Below are 21,839 nucleotides of genomic sequence, written 5' to 3' on the forward strand. Positions count from 1 at the left end.
GAAAGGGAGGGGGGGAGGGGGAGAGAGATGGAGAGAAAGAGAAAAAGGGAGAGAAAGAAAAAGAGAGAGGGAGGAAGAGAAAGAAAGAGAGAAAGAGAAAGGGAGAGAGATGGAGCAAAAGAGAAAAAGGGAGAGAAAGAAAGAGAGAAAGAGAAAGGGAGAGAGAGAGAAAGAGAGAAAGAGAAAGGGAGAGAGAGAGAGAGAGAGAGACCCAGTACAGTTCAGGGAAGCCTTTTTCTGCATTTCTGACGTGCCAAAGTCCAAAAGTTCCCCATCGCCTGTCCAGCTCAACCAACTCCTGCTCCTTTCGCACAAAACTTCACCTCACTGCCCACCTTACTTCCAAAGACCCCCTGAACCCTAAAAAAAGAAAAAGAAAAAAGAAATCTCCAAAGGTCTTTGCTTTTTTTTTCCCTCTCCTTCTAAAAAGCAACCGGGCCTTTCCTGTTTCTTTCTTTTTTCCCCCCTTCGAAAACGTTTCCCTTCTCCTCCGAGAAGCTTCTTCCTGCGGGGAAGTTCAGGAGCCTCCCGAGATGAGAAGTGAAACCTTTTAAAAGGAGAAAAGCAAAAACAGGCAAGTCCAACTGCCTTTTGAAAAGAAAAGAAAAGAAAAGAAGAAAAGAAAAGAAGAAAAGAAAAGAAAAGAAAAGAGGAAAGAAAAAAGGAAAAAGGAAAGAGAAAAGGAAAGAAAAGAAAAGAAAAGAAAAGAAAAAAAAAGAAAAAAAAGAAAAGAGAAAAGAAAAGAAAAAAGAAAAGAGAAAAATAGAAAAGAAAAGAAAAGAAAAGAAAAGAAAAGAGAAAAATAAAGAAAAGAAAAGAAAGAAAAGAAAAGAGAAAAATAAAGAAAAGAAAAGAAAAGAAAAGAAAAGAAAGAAAAGAGAAAAGAAAAAAAAGAAAAAAGAAAAGGAAAGAAAAAAAAGAAAAAAAGAAAAGAGAAAGAGAAAAGAAAAGGAAAGAAAAGAAAAAAGAAAAGAAAAAAGAAAAGAGGAAAGGAGAGGAAAGAAAAAAGAAAAAAGGAAAAAGGAAAAGAAAAGAAAAGAAAAGAAAAGAGGAAAGAAAAAAGGAAAAAGAAAAGAGAAAAGGAAAGAAAAGAAAAAAGAAAAAAGAGAAAAGAGAAGAGAAAAGAAAAGAAAAGAAAAGAAAAAAGAAAAGAAAAGAAAAAAGAAGGAAAGGAAAGAAAAGAGAAAAGAAAAAAAAGAAAAAAAAGAAAAAAAAGAAAAAAAAGAAAAAAAAAGAGGGACTTTTGGGACTTGAGGACGAAAGAAAAAACCACGAATCCTCCCCCCCTGAAAGGCCTTCGAGGCCGCTCTGCCCCTCCCTCCCCCCCCCCCAAGTACTTCTGCATGGGGCTCAGCTCCACCCGGACGATCAGCTCCGTCTTGGCCGGCATGTTCTTGAAGACGTCGGCTTTCAGCCGTCGCAGCATGTGAGGACCCAGCAGATCGTGGAGCTTTTTGATTTGATCCTCCTTAGAGATGTCAGCAAATTCCTCCAAGAAGCCTTCCAGGTTGCTGGGCGGAGAGAGAGAGAGACACACACAGAGACACACAATCCTGGTTACGGGTGGAGAACTGGGGGGCAAAATGCCACACGGGCGAGTCCTCGACTTACGGCAGCTCATTTAGCGACTGCTCACAACGGGGCGCTGAAAACAAGGGAACTCGTGACTGTTTTTCACACACCGACGACCCTGTGGTCGCGGGATCGAAATTCAGACGGCTCGTATTTATGACGGTTGCAGCGTCCCGTGTGTGTGTGTGTGTGTGTGTGTGGGTGGGTGATGTGACCCCGCTTGGGCAAGCAAAGTTATTTTAACAACCGTCTTACTAACTTAAAACCGCTGCCGCGGTTCAACTTAACAACCGTGGCAAAGAAAAAAAATTCGTAAAATGGAGTAAACCTCGCCGAACCGACGTTTCGGTTAGCGACGTAAATTTCGGGCTCGTCGCTAGGAAGGCCGCCTGTGTAGCGGTTCCTCCTTGATTTACGACCCGCAATTGGGATCGCTTGGGTAAGCGAGGCGGTTGTTAAGCAAGTCGTGCTCTGAATTTCACCTTTTTTGTTTTGTTTTCGGGGTGTGTGTGTGTGTGTGTCAGGGTTTTTAAGCAAATTGCTGCAACGCCTCAATCTCCCAAGAGGAGAAGAAAAAAAAAAAAGGATCTTCAGGACTATCAACATGAGAAGGCGAGTTGAAAAGAAAAAAAAAATCGAAACACCAGAACGTTGGCAATACCCAGTCTGGCCAAGAGAGGGAGCCGTTTTGCCAGACACAAAGCAGAGAAACGACTTGTAAGTTTTCCCAACTCGACCTCCGCCTTGCATTGCCTTGCACAAATCCCAGGGTGACACAACCCAGGAGACGGCTCTTGCAGGTACGCTTCAGGGGTTGCAAAGGTATCCAGGTGGTTGTCTCGGCAAGAACGCCCCTGCATCCTCTGGAATAGAGGCCCCCAACCGCTGGGGCTCCACGGAAGCGGTGGCTGAAGTCCACAAGTCTTAAAAGTTGCCAAGTTGGAAGACCACGGGGTCAGGTGGAAACTTCACTGTTTCCAAATTGATGGACTACTGCAGGGGTCTTCCAACGTGGCCCTTTGGTGACTTGTGGACTTCAACTCCCAGAATTCCTCAACCAGCGTGCCTGGCTGAGGAATTCTGGGAGCTGAAAACCACAAGCAGGGGTCTTCAAACTTGGCCCTTTGGTGACTTGCGGACTTCAACTCCCAGAATTCCTCAGCCAGTGTGAAGGAACTATGACCCTTTGATGACTTGCGGACTTCAACTCCCAGAATTCCTCAGCCAGTGTGAAGGAACTATGACCCTTTGATGACTTGCGGACTTCAACTCCCAGAATTCCTCAGCCACCCTGGCTGGCTGAGGAATTCTGGGAGTTGAAGTCCACAAGTCATCAAAGGGCCACGTTGGAAGACCCCTGGACTAAATAAATAAATCCTCAAGGTGGATTTAAAAAAAACGGGGGAAAGCAGCGGAGGAGCCAACTGGCCCGCCGAAAAGAGCGTCAAGAGCGAACACTCCCGGGCCCATCGTCCACGACCGCCTTTGAAAGCCCCGGGGGAAGGAAGCGCGGCGTACTTGAACCTCTCCGGGGTGAGGAAGTTCAGCAGGTGGAAGAGCTCCTCCAGGTTGTTCTGCAAGGGGGTCCCCGTCAGCAGCAGCTTGTGGTCGATCTTGTAACCGTTGAGCACCCTGAAGAACTGAAATCGAGAGTCGGGGTGGGTGGGTGGGTGGGTGTATGGGGGGGAGGGGAGACGCTGAAGGCCCGGCGGCCATCTTTACCTCCTCCTCTTCCTCTCCCTCCCCTCCCCTCGGCCCGCCGCGAAGCCGCCTCCCTCACCTTGGACTGGTTGTTCTTGAGCCGGTGGGCTTCGTCGACGACCAGGCAGGCCCACCGGATGGAGGCCAAGGCCGCCTGGTCAATGGTGACCAGCTCGTAGGAGGTCAGGAGGACGTGGAACTTCACCTGAGCTTCTCTCTGGGCAGAGGGACAGAAGGGGGGGTGTCGCGGCGGTCAACAGCTCCGCTAGTCCGCAAGAGGTCAGACTTGGATTCGACAGGCCTTTCTCACACACACACACACACGCATACATACAACCCTCTTACTCAGTTGGGTCTAGGGGGAGTTAAGGCACCAGGCCAGGACGCGGGAATTTGCGCGTTCCGGTCCTGCTTTAGCCATGAAAGCCGGCTGGGTGACTTTGGGCCGATCGCCAGGAGACGGGGAGTTCTAGTCCCGCCTTAGGCATGAAAGCCGGCTGGGTGACTTTGGGCCAATCGCCAGGAGATGGTGAGTTCTAGTGCCGCCTTAAGACATGAATGACAGCTGGGTGAGGCAATCGCCAGGAGACGGTGAGTTCTAGTCTGGCCTTCGCCATGAATGCCGCCTGGGTGACTTTGGGCCAATCGCTAGGAGAAGGTGAGTTCTAGTCCCGCCTTAGGCATGAAAGCAACTAGGTGCCTTTGGGCCAATCACCAGGAGACTGGGAGTTCTAATCCGGCCTTAGACGTGAAGGACAGCTGGGTGATATTAGGCCAATCACCAGGAGACGGTGAGTTCTAGTCCCATCTTAGGCATGAAAGCAACTGGATGACTTTGGGCCGATCGCCAGGAGACAGTGAGTACTAGTCTGGCCTTAGCCATGAATGCCGGCTGGGTTACTTTAGGCCAATCGCCAGGAGACGGTGAGTTCTAGTCCTGCCTTAGGCATGAAAGCAACTAGGTGCCTTTGGGCCAATCACCAAGAGACGGGGAGTTCTAATCCGGCCTTAGACGTGAAGGACAGCTGGGTGATATTAGGCCAATCACCAGGAGACGGGGAGTTCTAGTCCCGCCTCCAGCTGGTTGACTTTGGGCCAGTCCCCCTCCCTCAGCCCCATCCGCCTCACAGGGTTGTTGTTGTTGTTGTTGTTGTGGGTAAAATAGGAGGCTCTGCTCACCATGAGTCATTTGTAAAAAAATAATCAAGGCAGGATGCAAATAAACCAACTTAAAACCAAACCAACTAACCCAGAATGAACTTAAAATGTCGACGGTCCCCTCGACAAGGGGAGGGGAGAGACAGAAGAGACAGAGGTGACCTTGATTGAGGGCTTATTTCCCTTAAGCCAGGTTGCCCAGGACTGTGGCCGGCCCGGAAAAAAATCAACACAAACCAATAGCCCTGCCTGGCCCTGTCGAACACACAGCCGCGTCTCTTGGGCAAAAGGGCCAAATCCGTGTCTGTGTGTGTGTGTGTGTGTGTGTGTGTGTGTGTAAAGAGGAGGAATAGAATAAAATAAAATAAATCTCCCTTTACTTACCTTCATTTTAAAGGCTTTCTTCCCGCCCTTCATGGCGTTGTCCTCGAAGGAAAACTCGTTCTCCCGGATGATGGAGCGGCTGTCCTTGTCTCCCGTGTAGGTCACCACGTAGAAATTGGGCGCCCACATCTGGAACTCCCGCTCCCAGTTGATGATGGTGGACAGGGGGGCGCTGACCAGGAAGGGACCCTTGGTGTGGCCCTGGGTGGGCGGGGAGGGGGGGGAAAGGAGAACAGCGGATCGGGGATGAGCTGCAGCTGCTCCTCCGACTTGCAACAGATTAATAATAAATAATAATAATAATAATAATAATAATAATAATAATAATAATAATAATGTTGGAAGGGACCTTGGAGGTCATCTAGTCTGACCCCACTGCTGAGGCAGGAAACCCTCTACCATTTCATCATCACCATCAAGTTGGAAGGGACCTTGGAGGTCATCTAGTCCGACCCCCCTGCTCAGGCAGGAAACCCTCTACCGTTTCATCATCATCAAGTTGGAAGGGACCTTGGAGGTCATCTAGTCTGACCCCCCCGCTCAGGCAGGAAACCCTAGACCACTGCAGACAAAGGGCCGTTCAGTCTCTTCTTAAAAACTTCTAGTGTTGGAGCATTCACCGCTTCTGGAGTTCATTTATTTATGACGGGATCGGGGGGGGAGGGAAGGGCTGGGTGACCCGTTTTTTACGCTTAATGACCATCGGGGTGTCCCCACAGCCATGGGATCAAAATTTAAGATGCTTAGGAATGGATTCGGATTTGCGACAGCTGCAGTGTCCCCAGGGTGTGTGTGTGTCTGTGTGTGTCTGTGTGCGTATGAGACGTGATCCCCTTCTGCTACCTCCTGACCGGCAAAGTAATGACCCGTGTTACTAACTTCACCGGCTGCCGTGATTCCCTTAGCCAGTGCGGCAAGAAAAAGTCGTGAAAAGGGGGCGCAGGGCTCAGTCTAACAAACGTTTCGCTTAACGGCAGAAGTGTTTTGGCTCAATTGTGGTCGTAAGCCGAGAACACCTGTATTAACAACAAGAAGAAGCAGAAGAGTTGGAAGGGACCTTGGAGGTCATCTAGTCTGACCCCACTGCTCAGGCAGGAAACCCTCTACCATTTCATCATCATCAAGTTGGAAGGGACCTCGGAGGTCATCTAGTCCAACCCCCCGCTCAGGCAGTAAACCCTAACCCATTTCAGACAAATGGCTGTCCAGTCTCTTCTTAAAGACTTCCAGAAGGGAGGGAGGGAGGGAGGGAAGGAAAGAGAGAGAGAGAGAGAGAGAGAGAGAGAGAGAGAGAGAGGGAGGGAGGGAGGGAGGGAGGGAGGGAAGGAAGGAAGGAAGGAAGGAAGGAAGGAAGGAAGGAGGGAAGGAAGGAAAAAAAGAATAGAATAACAGACTCGGAAGGGACCTTGGAGATCATCTGGTCCAACCCCCGGCTCAGACAGGTAACCCTATCCCGTTTCAAACAAATGACTGGCCAGCCTCTTCTTTAAAAAAAGCCTCCAGCGATGGAGCACCCACCACTGTTCTAACTCTCAGGACATTTCTCCTTAGTTCCAGCTTGTTTCTCTCCTGGGTTAACCATTTCCATCCGTTGCTCCTTCTCCTGCCTGGAGCCGCCGCGTCCGAGCAGGCGACAAGATAACATTTTCTAAAATCAAATAAAATTGCCCGCCACCCAGGCCCCCCCCTACCCCCGCGAGAGAAACGGGCGGGTTAAAAAGTTCTGAGAGATATCGAGAAATAAACTCGCCGGTCTATCATCAGGGAAGGCGACCACGTTTCCCCCTCCGCACACACACACCCCACCCACCCCGGCCGCCTCTGGGCCTGACTCGGCACCACGCAGCGATTCTCAGCCCGTTTCGCTTTCGGCTCCGGCCAAGACAGCGCCATTCATAAAAACAAAACAAAACCCCCAAATAAAAAAATTAAAACATAGCAAGACGCCAGAACGAGCCAGGTTTCTCCTTGCGGCTCTGCTGGGATCACTGACAAACCGCCAGCTGCGGCAGCTGTTCCCAGGCGGGAAGAGCAGCTGTTTTCGCGGATGGGCCCTCCTGCCCGCAGCGGACGCGCCCGCGACGAGGCTTCGCTCACAGCAGCGTCTGTGCCAGAAAGCGGGGGACAACCCCCCCGCAAAGACTTACAAACCAACATCAGGCTGGGGGGTGGGGTAGGACGGGAGGAAACCCTGGTTGTGCGCAGCAACGCCACCGGGAGCCTCGTAAGGCAGCGCGCGTCCCCTCTGGGGAAAAGGAGATTCCTGGAGGCGCACACCGGCGCACACGCACACAGAAAGCGGGTGTGCAAATAGGTTTTGTTCCCCAGGGGTGTGTGTGTGTGTGGGGGGGGGAGCCAAGGCTTTCTTGCTGCAAATGTCATTTTTTTCCTTGAGAGTCTCGTCTTGCTCTCTAGAGCGGGAGAGGAAGGAGGAAAGCGGCAAATCCCGTTTATCTCCGGCTCAAGCAGCAGCAGCTGGAGCCGTTAGAAGTTATCAGCTGCTGGGCTCCAGCAGAGATAAATCACACACACACACACACACAAAACACACACATGCACAGACACACAGACACTGCTTTTCATCTTTGTAAAGAGCCTGCAGCTTGAGTGGTTCAGCCAAGTGTGCTGGCAAAGCTAAGACAGACAGACACACACACACACACACACACACACACACACACACACCCCAGGCTGTTCTGGCCAGGGAAGGCAAGTGGGGCGCAACACGGAGGCCTCTCCAGGTCTGGCCCAGGCAGAGAGGCAGAGTCGCGCGGGGAGAATTCGAACACGCGGCCAGTTGGCAGGGCCAAATGTGGCAGGGGCCAGGGAGTGGCGGGGTGGGGGGGTGGGAACCGGGCATAATCGGGTCAGGAAAGAGAAAACCTCTTCCTGTGTAAGAGAAACGGCCGTGATGTGGAGGGGGGGGGCGAAAAGGGGAGGTAATGAAAGACGAAAGGGCAGGGAATGGCAGAAGCCGGACTCCCAATGGATTCCATGAACGAGCCTCTCAGTGTGTGTGTGTGTGTGTGTGAGAGAGAGAGAAGGAAAGGGAGACAGAGACAAGAAAGAAAGAAAGAAAGAAAGAAAGAAAGAAAGAAAGAAAGAAAGAAAGAAAGAAAGAAAGAAAGAAAGAAAGAAAAAGAAAGAAAGAAGAAAAAGAGAAAGAGGAGGAAGGGAGAAAGAGAAAGAGAGCAGGATAGAGAGAGCGGATGGCAGAAAGAGAGAGAGAGAGAGAGAGAATGAGGGAGAGCAGGAAAGGGTGAAAGAGAGAGTGAATAAGGGAGAGAGAGTGGGAAAGGGAGAAAGAAAGAGAGAGAGAGAGAGGGAAAGGAAAAGAGGGAGAAAGAGAGAGAAAAAGAGAGAATAAGGGAGAGAAAGAGAGAGAAAAAGAGAGAATAAGGGAGAGAAAGAGAGAGCAGTAAAGGAAGAAAGAGAAAAAGAGAAAGGGAGAGAGAGAAAAAGAGAGAGAGAATAAGGGAGAGAAAAAGAGAGTGGTAAAGGGAGAGAGAAAAAGAGAGAGAGAGAATAAGGGAGAGAAAAAGAGAGTGGTAAAGGAAGAAAGAGAGAAAAAGAGAGAGAGAGAAAGGGAGAGAAAAAGAGAGAATAAGGGAGAGAAAGAGAGAGCAGTAAAGGAAGAAAGAGAAAAAGAGAAAGGGAGAGAGAGAAAAAGAGAGAGAGAATAAGGGAGAGAAAAAGAGAGCGGGAAAGGGAGAAAGAGAGAAAAAGAGAGAGAGAGAAAGGGAGAGAAAAAGAGAGAATAAGGGAGAGAGCAGGAAAGGAAGAAAGAGAAAAAAAGAGAGAGAGAATAAGGGAGAGAAAGAGAGAGCAGTAAAGGAAGAAAGAGAAAAAGAGAAAGGGAGAGAGAGAAAAAGAGAGAGAGAATAAGGGAGAGAAAAAGAGAATGGTAAAGGGAGAGAGAAAAAGAGAGAGAGAGAATAAGGGAGAGAAAAAGAGAGTGGTAAAGGAAGAAAGAGAGAAAAAGAGAGAGAGAGAAAGGGAGAGAAAAAGAGAGAATAAGGGAGAGAAAGAGAGAGCAGTAAAGGAAGAAAGAGAAAAAGAGAAAGGGAGAGAGAGAAAAAGAGAGAGAGAATAAGGGAGAGAAAAAGAGAGCGGGAAAGGGAGAAAGAGAGAAAAAGAGAGAGAGAATAAGGGAGAGAAAAAGAGAGCGGCAAAGGGAGAAAGAGAGAAAAAGAGAGAGAGAGAAAGGGAGAGAAAAAGAGAGAATAAGGGAGAGAGCAGGAAAGGAAGAAAGAGAAAAAGAGAGAGAGAGAATAAGGGAGAGAAAGAGAGAGCGGGAAAGGGAGAAAGAGAGAAAAAGAGAAAGGGAGAGAGAGAGAAAAAGAGAGAGAGAATAAGGGAGAGAAAAAGAGAGAGAGAAAGGGAGAGAAAAAAAGGAAGAGAGAGAGAGAAAGGGAGAGAAAGGGAGAGAAAGAGCCGCTTTTTAGGTCCGGACCCCCCTCGAAAGAGGCTCCGGGGCCCGAGTCCAGCCCCCCCCCGCCTCACCTCCCTGTAGAGCGAGTAGAGGAAGACGATGGTCTGGATGGTCTTGCCGAGGCCCATCTCGTCCGCCAGGATGGTGTCGGTGCTTTGGGCCCAGGAGAAGCGCAGCCAGTTCAGCCCTTCCAGCTGGTACATGTGCAGCGTCCCCCCGGTGGAGGTGATGAACCGCGGCTGGCTCTCGTACTTCACCGTCGGCTGCGGGGAAGAGGGAGGAGGGTCCACTTGAGAAGAGGGAACCCAGACAGCCGGGCTCAGCTCTCTTATTTTGTCCTCGACTTACGACCGTCCCGAGTTGCGACGCCCCTGGGGAGGAGGAGGCGGGAAAAAGCGCCGCGTCGCCGTTTCTCCACACCGATGACCCTCGCCGCCTCTCCACGGTCAGGCGGTCAAAATCCCAAACCCGCGGCAACCGGCTCAGAGCTAGGACGGTCGCAGCGGGGGTCCCCGATCCCTTTCTGCGACCTCCAAGTCAAGGGGGGGGCAGCGGCAGGGGGGGGGAAGGCGAAAGGAATCCGGCTTCGCTTTAACAATCGCGGCGTTGCTCACTTAACGACTGCAGGGATTGGCGGAGCAAGTCCGGCAACCCACTCGACGGCCGGAAAAGGTGGAGCTGAGGGCTGTGGTCGTAAAGCCGAGGACTACCTGGGTTCCCCCCCCCCCCGGAACTCACGTCATTGGTGGGAGAGGTCGGGGGGTCGTCCGAGGTCAGCTCCTTCTTTTTTTTCTTGTACTTCCTGGGCTGGGCCGGATCTTCGCCCATAATTAGTTCTCTGGTTATAAGGAGGAGAGAAAAGAGGGTCTTAAGTTGCCCCACAGAAGCTGCCACTAAGGTCCACGACTCGGAATCGGAACCAGAACAGAGCTGGGAGGGGGCTTGGGAGGTCTTCTAGTCCAGCCCTTGCTCCAGCAGGAGACCCCTAGACCAATAATAATAATAATAATAATAATAATAATAATAATAATAATAATAATAATAATAATAATAATAATAATAATAATGATGATGCTGCTGCTGGAAGGGACCTTGGAGGTCATCTAGTCCAGGGCTCCCCAACCTTGGCAACTTGGAAGACCTGTGGACTTCAACTCCCAGAATTCCCCAACCAGCCATGCCTGTGGTTTCCCCCCCCCCTCCTATCCCTTAGAGCTGGGAGATTGGAGAGGAAGGGATTATAAGAGAGTAAGCGGGGCCACAATGAGTATGCTGGCTGGGGAATTCTGGGAGGTCTTCACGTTGCCGAGGTTGGGGACCCCTGCTCTAGTCCAAGCAGGAGACCCTACACCCCTTCAGGCAAATGGCTTTCCAGTCTCTTCTTAAAAACCTCCGGCGATGGAGCACCGACAAGTTCTAGTGGCAAGCAGTTCCCCTGGTTAATTCTCCTCGAGGTCAGGAAGTTTCTCCTTAGTTCCAGGTTGCTTCTCTCCTCGATGAGTTTCCCTCCGTTGCTTCCTGTCCCCCTTCTCTGCGGCAGCCCCTCCAATGTTGGACGGCCGCGCTATCACGTCACCCCTGGTCCTTCTCTTGGTGAGACGAACAGAATGACCGAGTTGGAAGGGGGACCTGGGAGGTCTTCTAGTCCAACCCCCTGCTCGAACAGGAGACCCCTAGACCATTTCAGACCAACGGCTGTCCGGTCTCTTCCAGTGATGGAGCGCCTAGAACTTCTGGAGGAAAGCCGGGTTAATTATCCTCACTTTTAGGATATTTCTCCCGAGTTCCCGGTTGCTTCTCTTCTTGATTCGTTTCCATCCGTTGCTTCTTCTCCTGCCTTCGAGGGCTTTGGAGAATAAGTCCACACACCACCACCCCTCTTCTTTGGGGCAGCCACTCAAACATTGGAAGACTGCTACCCTTTTTCCCCCAAAGTAAGACCTAACCGGAAAAGAAACCCTAGCATGATTTTTCAGGATGCTCGTAATATAAGCCCTACCTCAAAAATAAGCCCCAGTTAAGATTGTCAGCCAGGTGGTGGCTGAAAAATAGCTTTTATCCGTGGGCTGTTAGGCTTTTAAATGGGACATAATCTCTGTGAATGTATGCAGAATTGACTTGGGAGGCCGGCGTGTGGTGTAGTTGGTTCAAATGGTATGGTAGGATGGAGGGTTTGTTGTCACTGTGTGTTGGGGGGAGAGAGCACGGGGGGAGGCTCAGCTAACCTCAATGTACACAACAGTTGTACTTTGACAATAAAAGGTTTATTTATTATTTATTTATTTATTATTTAGTATACCATATTTTCCCCAAAATAAGACCTAACTGGAGAATAAGCCCTAATGTGTCTTTTGGAGCAAAAATTAATGTAAGACTTATTTTCTGGGAAACACCGTATCAGAGAATGGAATGGAATGGAATGGAACAGAACAGAACAGAATAATAATATAGAAATAAAAATAGAATAGAATTTAGAATAGGAATAGGAATAGGATAGGATAGGACAGAAAAGAATAGAATAGAATATAGAATAATAAAATACAGAATAGAATGGAATGGAATAATAATATACAGAACAGAATAGAATGTAGAATAATAAAATACAGAATAGAACAGAATAGAAGTTGGAAGGGACCTTGGAGGTCTTCTAGTCCAGCCCCCTGCTCAAGCAAGAGAACCTACACCATCTCAGACAAGTGACTGTCCAGTCTCTTCTTAAAAACCTCCAGGGATGGCACGCCCACGATTTCTGGTGGCAAGCTGTTCCACTGGTTGATTGTCCTCACTGTTAGGAAATTTCTCCTTAATTCCAGGTTGCTTCTCTCCTTGATTAGTTCCCATCCGTTGTTTCTTGTCCTGCTTTCTGGTGCTTTGGAGAATAATGTGACAACACACCCCCCCCTCCTCTTTGTGGCAGCCCCTCAAATACTGGAAGAGACGTGGCTGGACTATCTTTACCACATTTTTTGTAACTTCCTTAATACCTAAGTAACTTCCTTAATAGATGATGGGAATGTGCTAGACGTAATATAACTTGACTTCAGCAAAGTGTGTGTGTGTGGGTTGGGGGGGGGAAAGCTGGCTGGGGAATTCTTAGGGAGCTGAAGTCCACCCATCTTAAGGTGGACAAGGCTGTGAAATGCTGTTCTCTGCGATTAATATTTATGTGTATTCATATGTAAGGGTGTAAATATATACATATGTTGTATATGGCATGTTTACATGTCAGCCCTAAGTCCTTATTTTCTCTAGACTGGCCAGACCCAATTCCTGCAACCGCCCTTCATACGTTTTGGCCTCCAGGCCTTACGTACTCCCCAATCACAGACACACACACACACACACACACCACTTTACCTGTGTGACCAGTAGGCCTGCTTGTGGTACTCGTACTCGGGGATAGCCATCTCGTCCTCCTCCCAGGTGGACTGGTCATAGGAAAGGTCCCGCCACTTCACCAGATAGTGATAGACGCCCTTTTTGTCAATGCTGCATGCAGTCAATGCAGGTGATAAGAGAGAGAGACAGAGACAGAGACAGAGAGACAGAAAGTATTAGGAGTCATTGTTAAGACATTGTTAAGCAACACCCACAAAGTTAAATGCTTCTCATTGTGAGTCTGAATGCAACAAACTAAAAAAAAAAAAACCACCACTGTGTAAGAATCGAAGGATTTGGACAGGAGGGAAAGGCACCAGGGTAGAAATCGGAAGACGGTGAGTTCTAGTCCGGTCTTAGGCACGAAAGCCGGCTGGGAGACTCTGGGCCAATCGCCAGGAGACGGTGAGTTCTAGTCCAGCCTTAGGCACGAAAGCCGGCTGGATGACTCTGGGCCAATCGCCAGGAGACGGTGAGTTCTAGTCCAGCCTTAGGCACGAAAGCCGGCTGAATGACTCTGGGCCAATCACCAGGAGACGGTGAGTTCTAGTCCCGCCTTAGGCACGAAAGCCGGCTGGGTGACTCTGGGCCAATCGCCAGGAGACGGTGAGTTCTAGTCCAGCCTTAGGCACGAAAGCCGGCTGGATGACTCTGGGCCAATCGCCAGGAGACGGTGAGTTCTAGTCCAGCCTTAGGCACGAAAGCCGGCTGGATGACTCTGGGCCAATCACCAGGAGACGGTGAGTTCTAGTCCCGCCTTAGGCACGAAAGCCGGCTGGGTGACTCTGGGCCAATCGCCAGGAGACGGTGAGTTCTAGTCCAGCCTTAGGCACGAAAGCCGGCTGGATGACTCTGGGCCAATCGCCAGGAGACGGTGAGTTCTAGTCCAGCCTTAGGCACGAAAGCCGGCTGGATGACTCTGGGCCAATCACCAGGAGACGGTGAGTTCTAGTCCCGCCTTAGGCACGAAAGCCGGCTGGGTGACTCTGGGCCAATCGCCAGGAGACGGTGAGTTCTAGTCCCGCCTTAGGCACGAAAGCCGGCTGGGTGACTCTGGGCCAATCGCCAGGAGACGGTGAGTTCTAGTCCAGCCTTAGGCACGAAAGCCGGCTGGGTGACTCTGGGCCAATCGCCAGGAGACGGTGAGTTCTAGTCCAGCCTTAGGCACGAAAGCCGGCTGGATGACTCTGGGCCAATCACCAGGAGACGGTGAGTTCTAGTCCCGCCTTAGGCACGAAAGCCGGCTGGGTGACTCTGGGCCAATCGCCAGGAGATGGTGAGTTCTAGTCCAGCCTTAGGCACGAAAGCCGGCTGGGTGACTCTGGGGCAATCACCAGGAGACGGTGAGTTCTAGTCCAGCCTTAGGCACGAAAGCCGGCTGGATGACTCTGGGCCAATCACCAGGAGACGGTGAGTTCTAGTCCCGCCTTAGGCACGAAAGCCGGCTGGGTGACTCTGGGCCAATCGCCAGGAGACGGTGAGTTCTAGTCCAGCCTTAGGCACGAAAGCCGGCTGGATGACTCTGGGCCAATCGCCAGGAGACGGTGAGTTCTAGTCCAGCCTTAGGCACGAAAGCCGGCTGGATGACTCTGGGCCAATCACCAGGAGACGGTGAGTTCTAGTCCCGCCTTAGGCACGAAAGCCGGCTGGGTGACTCTGGGCCAATCGCCAGGAGACGGTGAGTTCTAGTCCAGCCTTAGGCACGAAAGCCGGCTGGATGACTCTGGGCCAATCGCCAGGAGACGGTGAGTTCTAGTCCAGCCTTAGGCACGAAAGCCGGCTGGATGACTCTGGGCCAATCGCCAGGAGACGGTGAGTTCTAGTCCAGCCTTAGGCACGAAAGCCGGCTGGATGACTCTGGGCCAATCACCAGGAGACGGTGAGTTCTAGTCCCGCCTTAGGCACGAAAGCCGGCTGGGTGACTCTGGGCCAATCGCCAGGAGACGGTGAGTTCTAGTCCCGCCTTAGGCACGAAAGCCGGCTGGGTGACTCTGGGCCAATCGCCAGGAGACGGTGAGTTCTAGTCCAGCCTTAGGCACGAAAGCCGGCTGGGTGACTCTGGGCCAATCGCCAGGAGACGGTGAGTTCTAGTCCAGCCTTAGGCACGAAAGCCGGCTGGATGACTCTGGGCCAATCACCAGGAGACGGTGAGTTCTAGTCCCGCCTTAGGCACGAAAGCCGGCTGGGTGACTCTGGGCCAATCGCCAGGAGATGGTGAGTTCTAGTCCAGCCTTAGGCACGAAAGCCGGCTGGGTGACTCTGGGGCAATCACCAGGAGACGGTGAGTTCTAGTCCAGCCTTAGGCACGAAAGCCGGCTGGATGACTCTGGGCCAATCACCAGGAGACGGTGAGTTCTAGTCCCGCCTTAGGCACGAAAACCGGCTGGGTGACTCTGGGCCAATCGCCAGGAGACGGTGAGTTCTAGTCCAGCCTTAGGCACGAAAGCCGGCTGGATGACTCTGGGCCAATCGCCAGGAGACGGTGAGTTCTAGTCCAGCCTTAGGCACGAAAGCCGGCTGGATGACTCTGGGCCAATCACCAGGAGACGGTGAGTTCTAGTCCCGCCTTAGGCACGAAAGCCGGCTGGGTGACTCTGGGCCAATCACCAGGAGACGGTGAGTTCTAGTCCCGCCTTAGGCACGAAAGCCGGCTGGGTGACTCTGGGCCAATCGCCAGGAGACGGTGAGTTCTAGTCCCGCCTTAGGCACGAAAGCCGGCTGGGTGACTCTGGGCCAATCGCCAGGAGACGGTGAGTTCTAGTCCAGCCTTAGACACGAAAGCCGGCTGGGTGACTCTGGGCCAATCGCCAGGAGACGGTGAGTTCTAGTCCAGCCTTAGGCACGAAAGCCGGCTGGATGACTCTGGGCCAATCACCAGGAGACGGTGAGTTCTAGTCCCGCCTTAGGCACGAAAGCCGGCTGGGTGACTCTGGGCCAATCGCCAGGAGACGGTGAGTTCTAGTCCAGCCTTAGGCACGAAAGCCGGCTGGGTGACTCTGGGCCAATCGCCAGGAGACGGTGAGTTCTAGTCCAGCCTTAGGCACGAAAGCCGGCTGGATGACTCTGGGCCAATCACCAGGAGACGGTGAGTTCTAGTCCCGCCTTAGGCACGAAAGCCGGCTGGGTGACTCTGGGCCAATCGCCAGGAGATGGTGAGTTCTAGTCCAGCCTTAGGCACGAAAGCCGGCTGGGTGACTCTGGGGCAATCACCAGGAGACGGTGAGTTCTAGTCCAGCCTTAGGCACGAAAGCCGGCTGGATGACTCTGGGCCAATCACCAGGAGACGGTGAGTTCTAGTCCCGCCTTAGGCACGAAAGCCGGCTGGGTGACTCTGGGCCAATCGCCAGGAGACGGTGAGTTCTAGTCCAGCCTTAGGCACGAAAGCCGGCTGGATGACTCTGGGCCAATCGCCAGGAGACGGTGAGTTCTAGTCCAGCCTTAGGCACGAAAGCCGGCTGGATGACTCTGGGCCAATCACCAGGAGACGGTGAGTTCTAGTCCCGCCTTAGGCACGAAAGCCGGCTGGGTGACTCTGGGCCAATCACCAGGAGACGGTGAGTTCTAGTCCCGCCTTAGGCACGAAAGCCGGCTGGGTGACTCTGGGCCAATCGCCAGGAGACGGTGAGTTCTAGTCCCGCCTTAGGCACGAAAGCCGGCTGGGTGACTCTGGGCCAATCGCCAGGAGACGGTGAGTTCTAGTCCAGCCTTAGACACGAAAGCCGGCTGGGTGACTCTGGGCCAATCGCCAGGAGACGGTGAGTTCTAGTCCAGCCTTAGGCACGAAAGCCGGCTGGATGACTCTGGGCCAATCACCAGGAGACGGTGAGTTCTAGTCCCGCCTTAGGCACGAAAGCCGGCTGGGTGACTCTGGGCCAATCGCCAGGAGATGGTGAGTTCTAGTCCAGCCTTAGGCACGAAAGCCGGCTGGGTGACTCTGGGGCAATCACCAGGAGACGGTCAGTCCCAGTCCCGCCTTAAGCAAGAAAAACAACTAGGTGTACATTGGGCTTGCCACTTTGTCTCTGCTCAACCCACCTCACAGGGTTGTTGTTGTTGTGATAATAGGAGACAGGAGTGTGACTTATAAAGTACTAAAAGTGGGATAAAAAAGATCAAAAAAAAAAAAAAAAAACAACAACCCAAAAACACGCTGAGGCTTCCAGCGACCTGTGGTTTATCACCCGATGGATGGTCATCCAGTCGGGCTTGATGCCGTAGCGGTAGTAGTTCTCCTCCATCTCCGCGTAGAGGGGATCCTTGTTCTTCCGCTTCTCGCTTTTGCCGTCGTCGTCGCCGGAGCCGTAGTCGAAGGGGGGGGGCTCGTCCATGTCGTTCTTCCGCTGATAGTTTCTGTACATGACCAAGTGGAAGATCTCCAGCTGGGATGGGGAGGGAGAGGGCAGAGCAGGAGAGGTCAGCCGTCCGAAGGAGGGCAACCGCCACTCCAAACCCGCTTTTCATCCGGGGATACCCAATCTGCAGACACGAAGACCGAGGTGCCGGCTTACCGCCCGCCCACCCTTGAGAAACTTGGCTTTCTCCACGGTTTAGGAGCCCGTTTTTCTCCGGCCTTTGACGAGCCCCGTTTTCGACATCACTATTCGTTTTTGTTTTTTTAATGGGAGAAAAGTTACGGGGCCGCCCGACTCGTCCCCCGTTGACTTCCAGGCGGCTTACGGAAATAAAACCCCAAAGACAAAACTCAACAACTGCGCCCCCCTCACCCCCACCCCCAGCAGACCCTGGCAACAACAGTCAAAGCAACCACTTGATCAGCCACCGACGGGATTCGATTTCTTGGCCCGAGTTGGTGGTTGGTTCCCTTTAGGAAACAAAAAGATGGGAACACCTGACAGCAATCAACGGCCCGATGAGGAGCAACGGTTCACACCGAGATTAACCTTAGGCCAACAGTCGAGAAGTAAACCATTTCCCAATTAAGGAACTACCGACACAGAGAAACAAACACGTCACGACAGGCTAATTAAGGAATGACCAGGAAGGAAACAACACTCCCACCAACACAGAGACAGGGTGTGCCCGCTGTATATAAACAGAGAGCAAAGCCTTCCAGTGCTGATGAGGTTCCCTAGTTGGGTCATGAAACGTCTGCAAGGAAACCGCCCGGCTCAGAGAGACCTTTAGGACCCCACAGTCCTTCCTTCCTTCCTTCCTTCCTTCCCTTCCTCCTTCCTTCCTTCCTTCCTTCCTTTCCCTTCCCTCCCTCCCTCCTTCCTTCCTCTCCTCCCTTCTACCACCAATGATCTTCCCTAGTTGGGTCATGAAACATCTGCAAGGAAACCGCCCAGCTCAGGAAGCACCAAGGATCCATTAGTTCTCCTCCTCCTCCTCCTCCTCCTCCTCCTCCTCTTCTTCTTCCTCCTCCTCCCCCTCTCCTCCTGCCCCCTTCCGGTGTGCAACTCCCCCTCCCTCCTAGCCCTGATGATGTAACCAAGTTGGGTCACGAGACGTCTGCCAGAAAACCACCCAGCTCAGAGAGCACCAAGGACCCCACAGTCCTTCCTTCCTTCCTTCCTTCCTTCCTTCCTTCCTTCCTTCCTTCCTTCCTTCCTTCCTTCCTTCCTTCCTTCCTCTCCTCCCTTCTACCACCAATGATCTTCCCTAGTTGGGTCATAAAACATCTGCAAGGAAACCTCCAAGCTCCAAGGATCTATCAGTCCTCCTCCTCCTCCTCTTCACAAGCCCCCTCCCTTCCAGCACGGATGATGTTCCCTAGTTGGGTCACGAAACGTCTGCGAGAAAACAAGCCAGCTCAAGAGAGCCTCAAGGGCCCCACAGTCCTCCTCCTTCGATCCCGCTGTTTAACCGCGACCCGCAGCTACTCTCTTTTTACTGCTAATCCTTTTCGCTTCGGTGGCCAATGAAATGCGTATCCGGCGGTAGGTACGATTGTGTTATCAAAATGGGGCCGTTCAGGAAACAAACAACAATAAAAAAAGGCAGCTGGGACCGGTGATGGAAAGCTCCCAGTTCAAAGAGACGGGGCTGCGCTCAGCACCCTCCCCGCCCCAATTCGGCCAGGATCTGGCTGCCCCCTCCTCCCTGCCCTGGCCCGGCATCCCAACGGAGAGCGTACCTGCAACTCCTTTATCCAGGAGCAATGCCAGTAAGAGAGGCCCACCCATTTCACAAAGAATTCACGCTCCGAACGCCCCTGGAGCGTCTTAGGGGGCGGGTCGTCCGGTTTGCAGTCGGAGGGCAGGGGGACCGCCACCGGTGTCGGGGGCTCCCCCCACTGCCAGTGGAGAATCTTCTGGACCCGGCCCTTCAGCATGGGGCACTGCAAGCAGGGGAAAGGAGCTGTGAGAAATCGGCTGGCCTCTCTCGGCCGCCTGGAGACCATAGGGTTTTATTCATTGATCTCTTTTATAGATGGATTAATTTTTAGAGGATTAGGAATATGGTTGGGGTTGGGGTTAGGGTTGGGATTAGGGTTGGGGTTAGGATTAAAAGGTAAAGGTTCCCCCGCACATGCGTGCTAGTCGTTTCCAACTCTAGGGGCCGGTGCTCATCTCCGTTTCAAAGCCGAAGAGCCAGCGCTTGTCCGAGGACGTCTCCGTGGTCATGTGGCCGGCATGACTAGACGCCAAAGGCGCACGGAACGCTGTTACCTTCCCACCGGAGTGGTCCCTGTTTTCCTACTTGCATTTTTACGTGCTTTCGAACTGCTAGGTTGGCAGAAGCTGGGATGAGTAACAGGCGCTCACTCTGCTACGCGGCACTCGGGATTCGACCCGCCAAACTGCCGACCTTCTGATCGACAAGCTCAGCGTCCTAACCCACTGAGCCACCGCGTCCCTGGGGTTAGGATTAGGGTTACGGTTAAGGTTGGGATTAGGGTTAGAGGTAAGGTTAGGGTTAAGGTTGGGGTTAGGGTTAAGGTTGGAGTTGGGGTTAACGTTGGGATTGGGGTTAGGGTTGGGATTAGGGTTAGAGTTAAGGTTAAGGTTACGGTTGGGGTTAGGGTTGGAGTTGGGGTTAGGGTTGTAGTTGGAGTTAAGGTTAGCGTTAGGGTTGGGGTTAGGGTTGGAGTTGGGGTTAGGGTTGGGGTTAGGGTTAGGGTTGGTGTTGGGGTTAGGGTTGGGATTAGGGTTAGAGTTAAGGTTAGGGTTAGGGTTGGGATTGGGGTTAGGGTTGGGGTTAGAGTTGGGTTAGGGTTGGAGTTGGGTTTAAGGTTGAGGTTGGGGTTACGGTTGGGGTTACAGTGTTTCAAAATAACATTCTTAACATTTAGCAAACAGCATGTTGTCTGGCTTCCTGTATTTAAAAAACAGTGAGTAATAATTAATTTCTATAGTATCATAGTCTACATGTTAGTTAATCGCTCAGAAGGCTTCTTCCCACTAGTATGTATTCAATGTTACAGAGTACAGATCACGTTCCGGACCACCTTGGGGTCTCCAGGCCTGCTGGCAAAACCGCCTCTTCGGGGCCTTGCGAGAGGCTCCCAAAGTGGGGGCCAATCTTATCTCCGCAGGGAGGGAGCCACCACGGAGAAGGCCCTCCTTCTGGGTCCCACCTGATGGACCCCTTTCAGAGAGGGGACCCCTGAACACTGCCTGCCTCCCCGTTCTGGGGGTTCACACGGATGTAGCAGGGAAAAGACGGTCCTTCGGATCACAGGGAGGGAGCCACAACGGAGAAGGCCCTCCTTCTGGGTCCCGCCGGATGGACCCCCTTCAGAGAGGGGGGGGGAGACGTTTATCCGAGCTTTTCTGGCAGGTATATGCATGTCAGAAACGGGGGCCGGGGCGTCCCTCCCACCCGGGCCCTTCCCAGCCCCCTCACCGTGCAGCGGGGACACAGCCACTCCCCGTTGGGGATCTCCGGCAGAGGCGGGTTGAGGCAGTGGATGTGATAGGAGGAGATGCAGGCGTCGCAACACAGCAGCTCCCCACCGTCCTTGCAGACCCGGCAGTACTCCATGTGGTCGTCCTCTTCTTCCTTCTCGCCGTCGTCCAGCTCGCCTTCGTACTCGTCCTCCTCTTCCTTCGGCTCCCACTGCACCCCTTCTTTCTCCTGCGAGCCAGGGATATCGCACAAGACACACAAACACACACAGAGAGACACACACACACACACACCAAAGAAAGGAGAGCTGGGTTAGGAAACAGGGGTCGACACAAGAGCAAAGGCACAGCCACTCCAGCAAAGCACATGCAGGAGCTTTGAAAGGGGGGGGAGCCCTAAGCATTAATGTGGGGGTGGGTGGGTGTCTTTCCCCCCCCCCCCAGTGTCGCTTGCTAGAATTTCGGATTCGGAAAAGAGATCCGAGACCGTGGATGTTTGCCTACGGGTCTTCTCTAAAAACATCCCCCAACGTGGTTCTCCACGTTCACAGGGGTAGGTGGGGTGGGTGGGTAGGGTGTCCTCCACTTAAACCACACCGCCCATTCGGTCTAAAATCCGGAGTGTTTCGGCTCCGTATGACGCCCTTCTTTCGACCGTCGTCACTAAGCCGAATTGCTGCAGGGGTGAAGTTCGCAACCTGGTTATTCAACAGATTCCGGCTTTCCCGCCCCCCTCGGCTTGTCGGAAGGCCGCCAAAGGGGAGAAGGATCACGTCACACACACACATACACACCACACACAAGGGATGCTGCAACCGTCGTTAAGTGCCGGTCAGTTGCCAAGCCTCTGAATTTCGATCAGGTGAGCGGGGAGATGCTGCGAGTGTGGGATGCTGCGAGTGTGGGGCAGGGAGGGGGGAGAAAGGGCCTGAAGACCCCTTTTGCAGGGCTGCTGCTGCTGTAACCTCACACGGTCACGAAACGGGTGGCCGTTAAGTTGAGGACTGCCCGTGCTTGTTCCGGAGAGAGCCGATGCTTAAAGACGTTGGCGTGCGGAAAGAGAACGGAGTCGGACGGGACCTCGGAGGTCTCCTAGTCCAGCCCCCGGCGAGGAGGGCTAACCCAAAGGTGGCCAGAGTCCTTCCTTCAACCCCAGCCTGTCTCCTTGTCCCTACGCACACAGCAGCGACCCCACCCCAGCCCCGCTCCCTTTCCTTCTGCCCTCGCTGGCCCACCCCAATTTTGAAAGGAACCCACAGCCGGACCCATAGGAAATCGGTCCAGGCGGATCCGTTCAAACGAGGAGAAATCTGAATTTCCCCCACCCCAGATCTCTGGGGATAAAGCAGGGATCCCTGCGTCCAGCTGGGAGGCTACTGTAAGGTGGCCAGGAGGTGCCAAGG

General features: G+C 52.6%; 1 protein-coding gene across 1 annotated transcript in view; it reads right to left on the reverse strand.

The window, feature by feature from the left end:
* Positions 1-967: 967 nt before the first annotated feature.
* Positions 968-21,839, reverse strand: part of LOC310650698 (chromodomain-helicase-DNA-binding protein 3-like) — a gene marked incomplete at both ends in the record, with an annotated part of 37,577 nt that continues 16,705 nt past the window's right edge. Inside the window, 10 exons of the mRNA XM_083380282.1 lie at positions 968-1,511; positions 3,091-3,212; positions 3,353-3,490; positions 4,816-5,016; positions 9,319-9,510; positions 9,986-10,085; positions 12,605-12,736; positions 16,793-17,004; positions 18,723-18,926; positions 20,435-20,665. Of these exons, the coding sequence (XP_083236408.1) occupies positions 968-1,511; positions 3,091-3,212; positions 3,353-3,490; positions 4,816-5,016; positions 9,319-9,510; positions 9,986-10,085; positions 12,605-12,736; positions 16,793-17,004; positions 18,723-18,926; positions 20,435-20,665 (2,076 nt within the window). The remainder of the gene's footprint in view (positions 1,512-3,090; positions 3,213-3,352; positions 3,491-4,815; positions 5,017-9,318; positions 9,511-9,985; positions 10,086-12,604; positions 12,737-16,792; positions 17,005-18,722; positions 18,927-20,434; positions 20,666-21,839) is intronic.

This window comes from Vipera ursinii, assembly GCF_947247035.1.
Source record: "Vipera ursinii genome assembly, contig: scaffold_207, whole genome shotgun sequence".
Classification (NCBI taxonomy): domain Eukaryota; kingdom Metazoa; phylum Chordata; class Lepidosauria; order Squamata; family Viperidae; genus Vipera; species Vipera ursinii.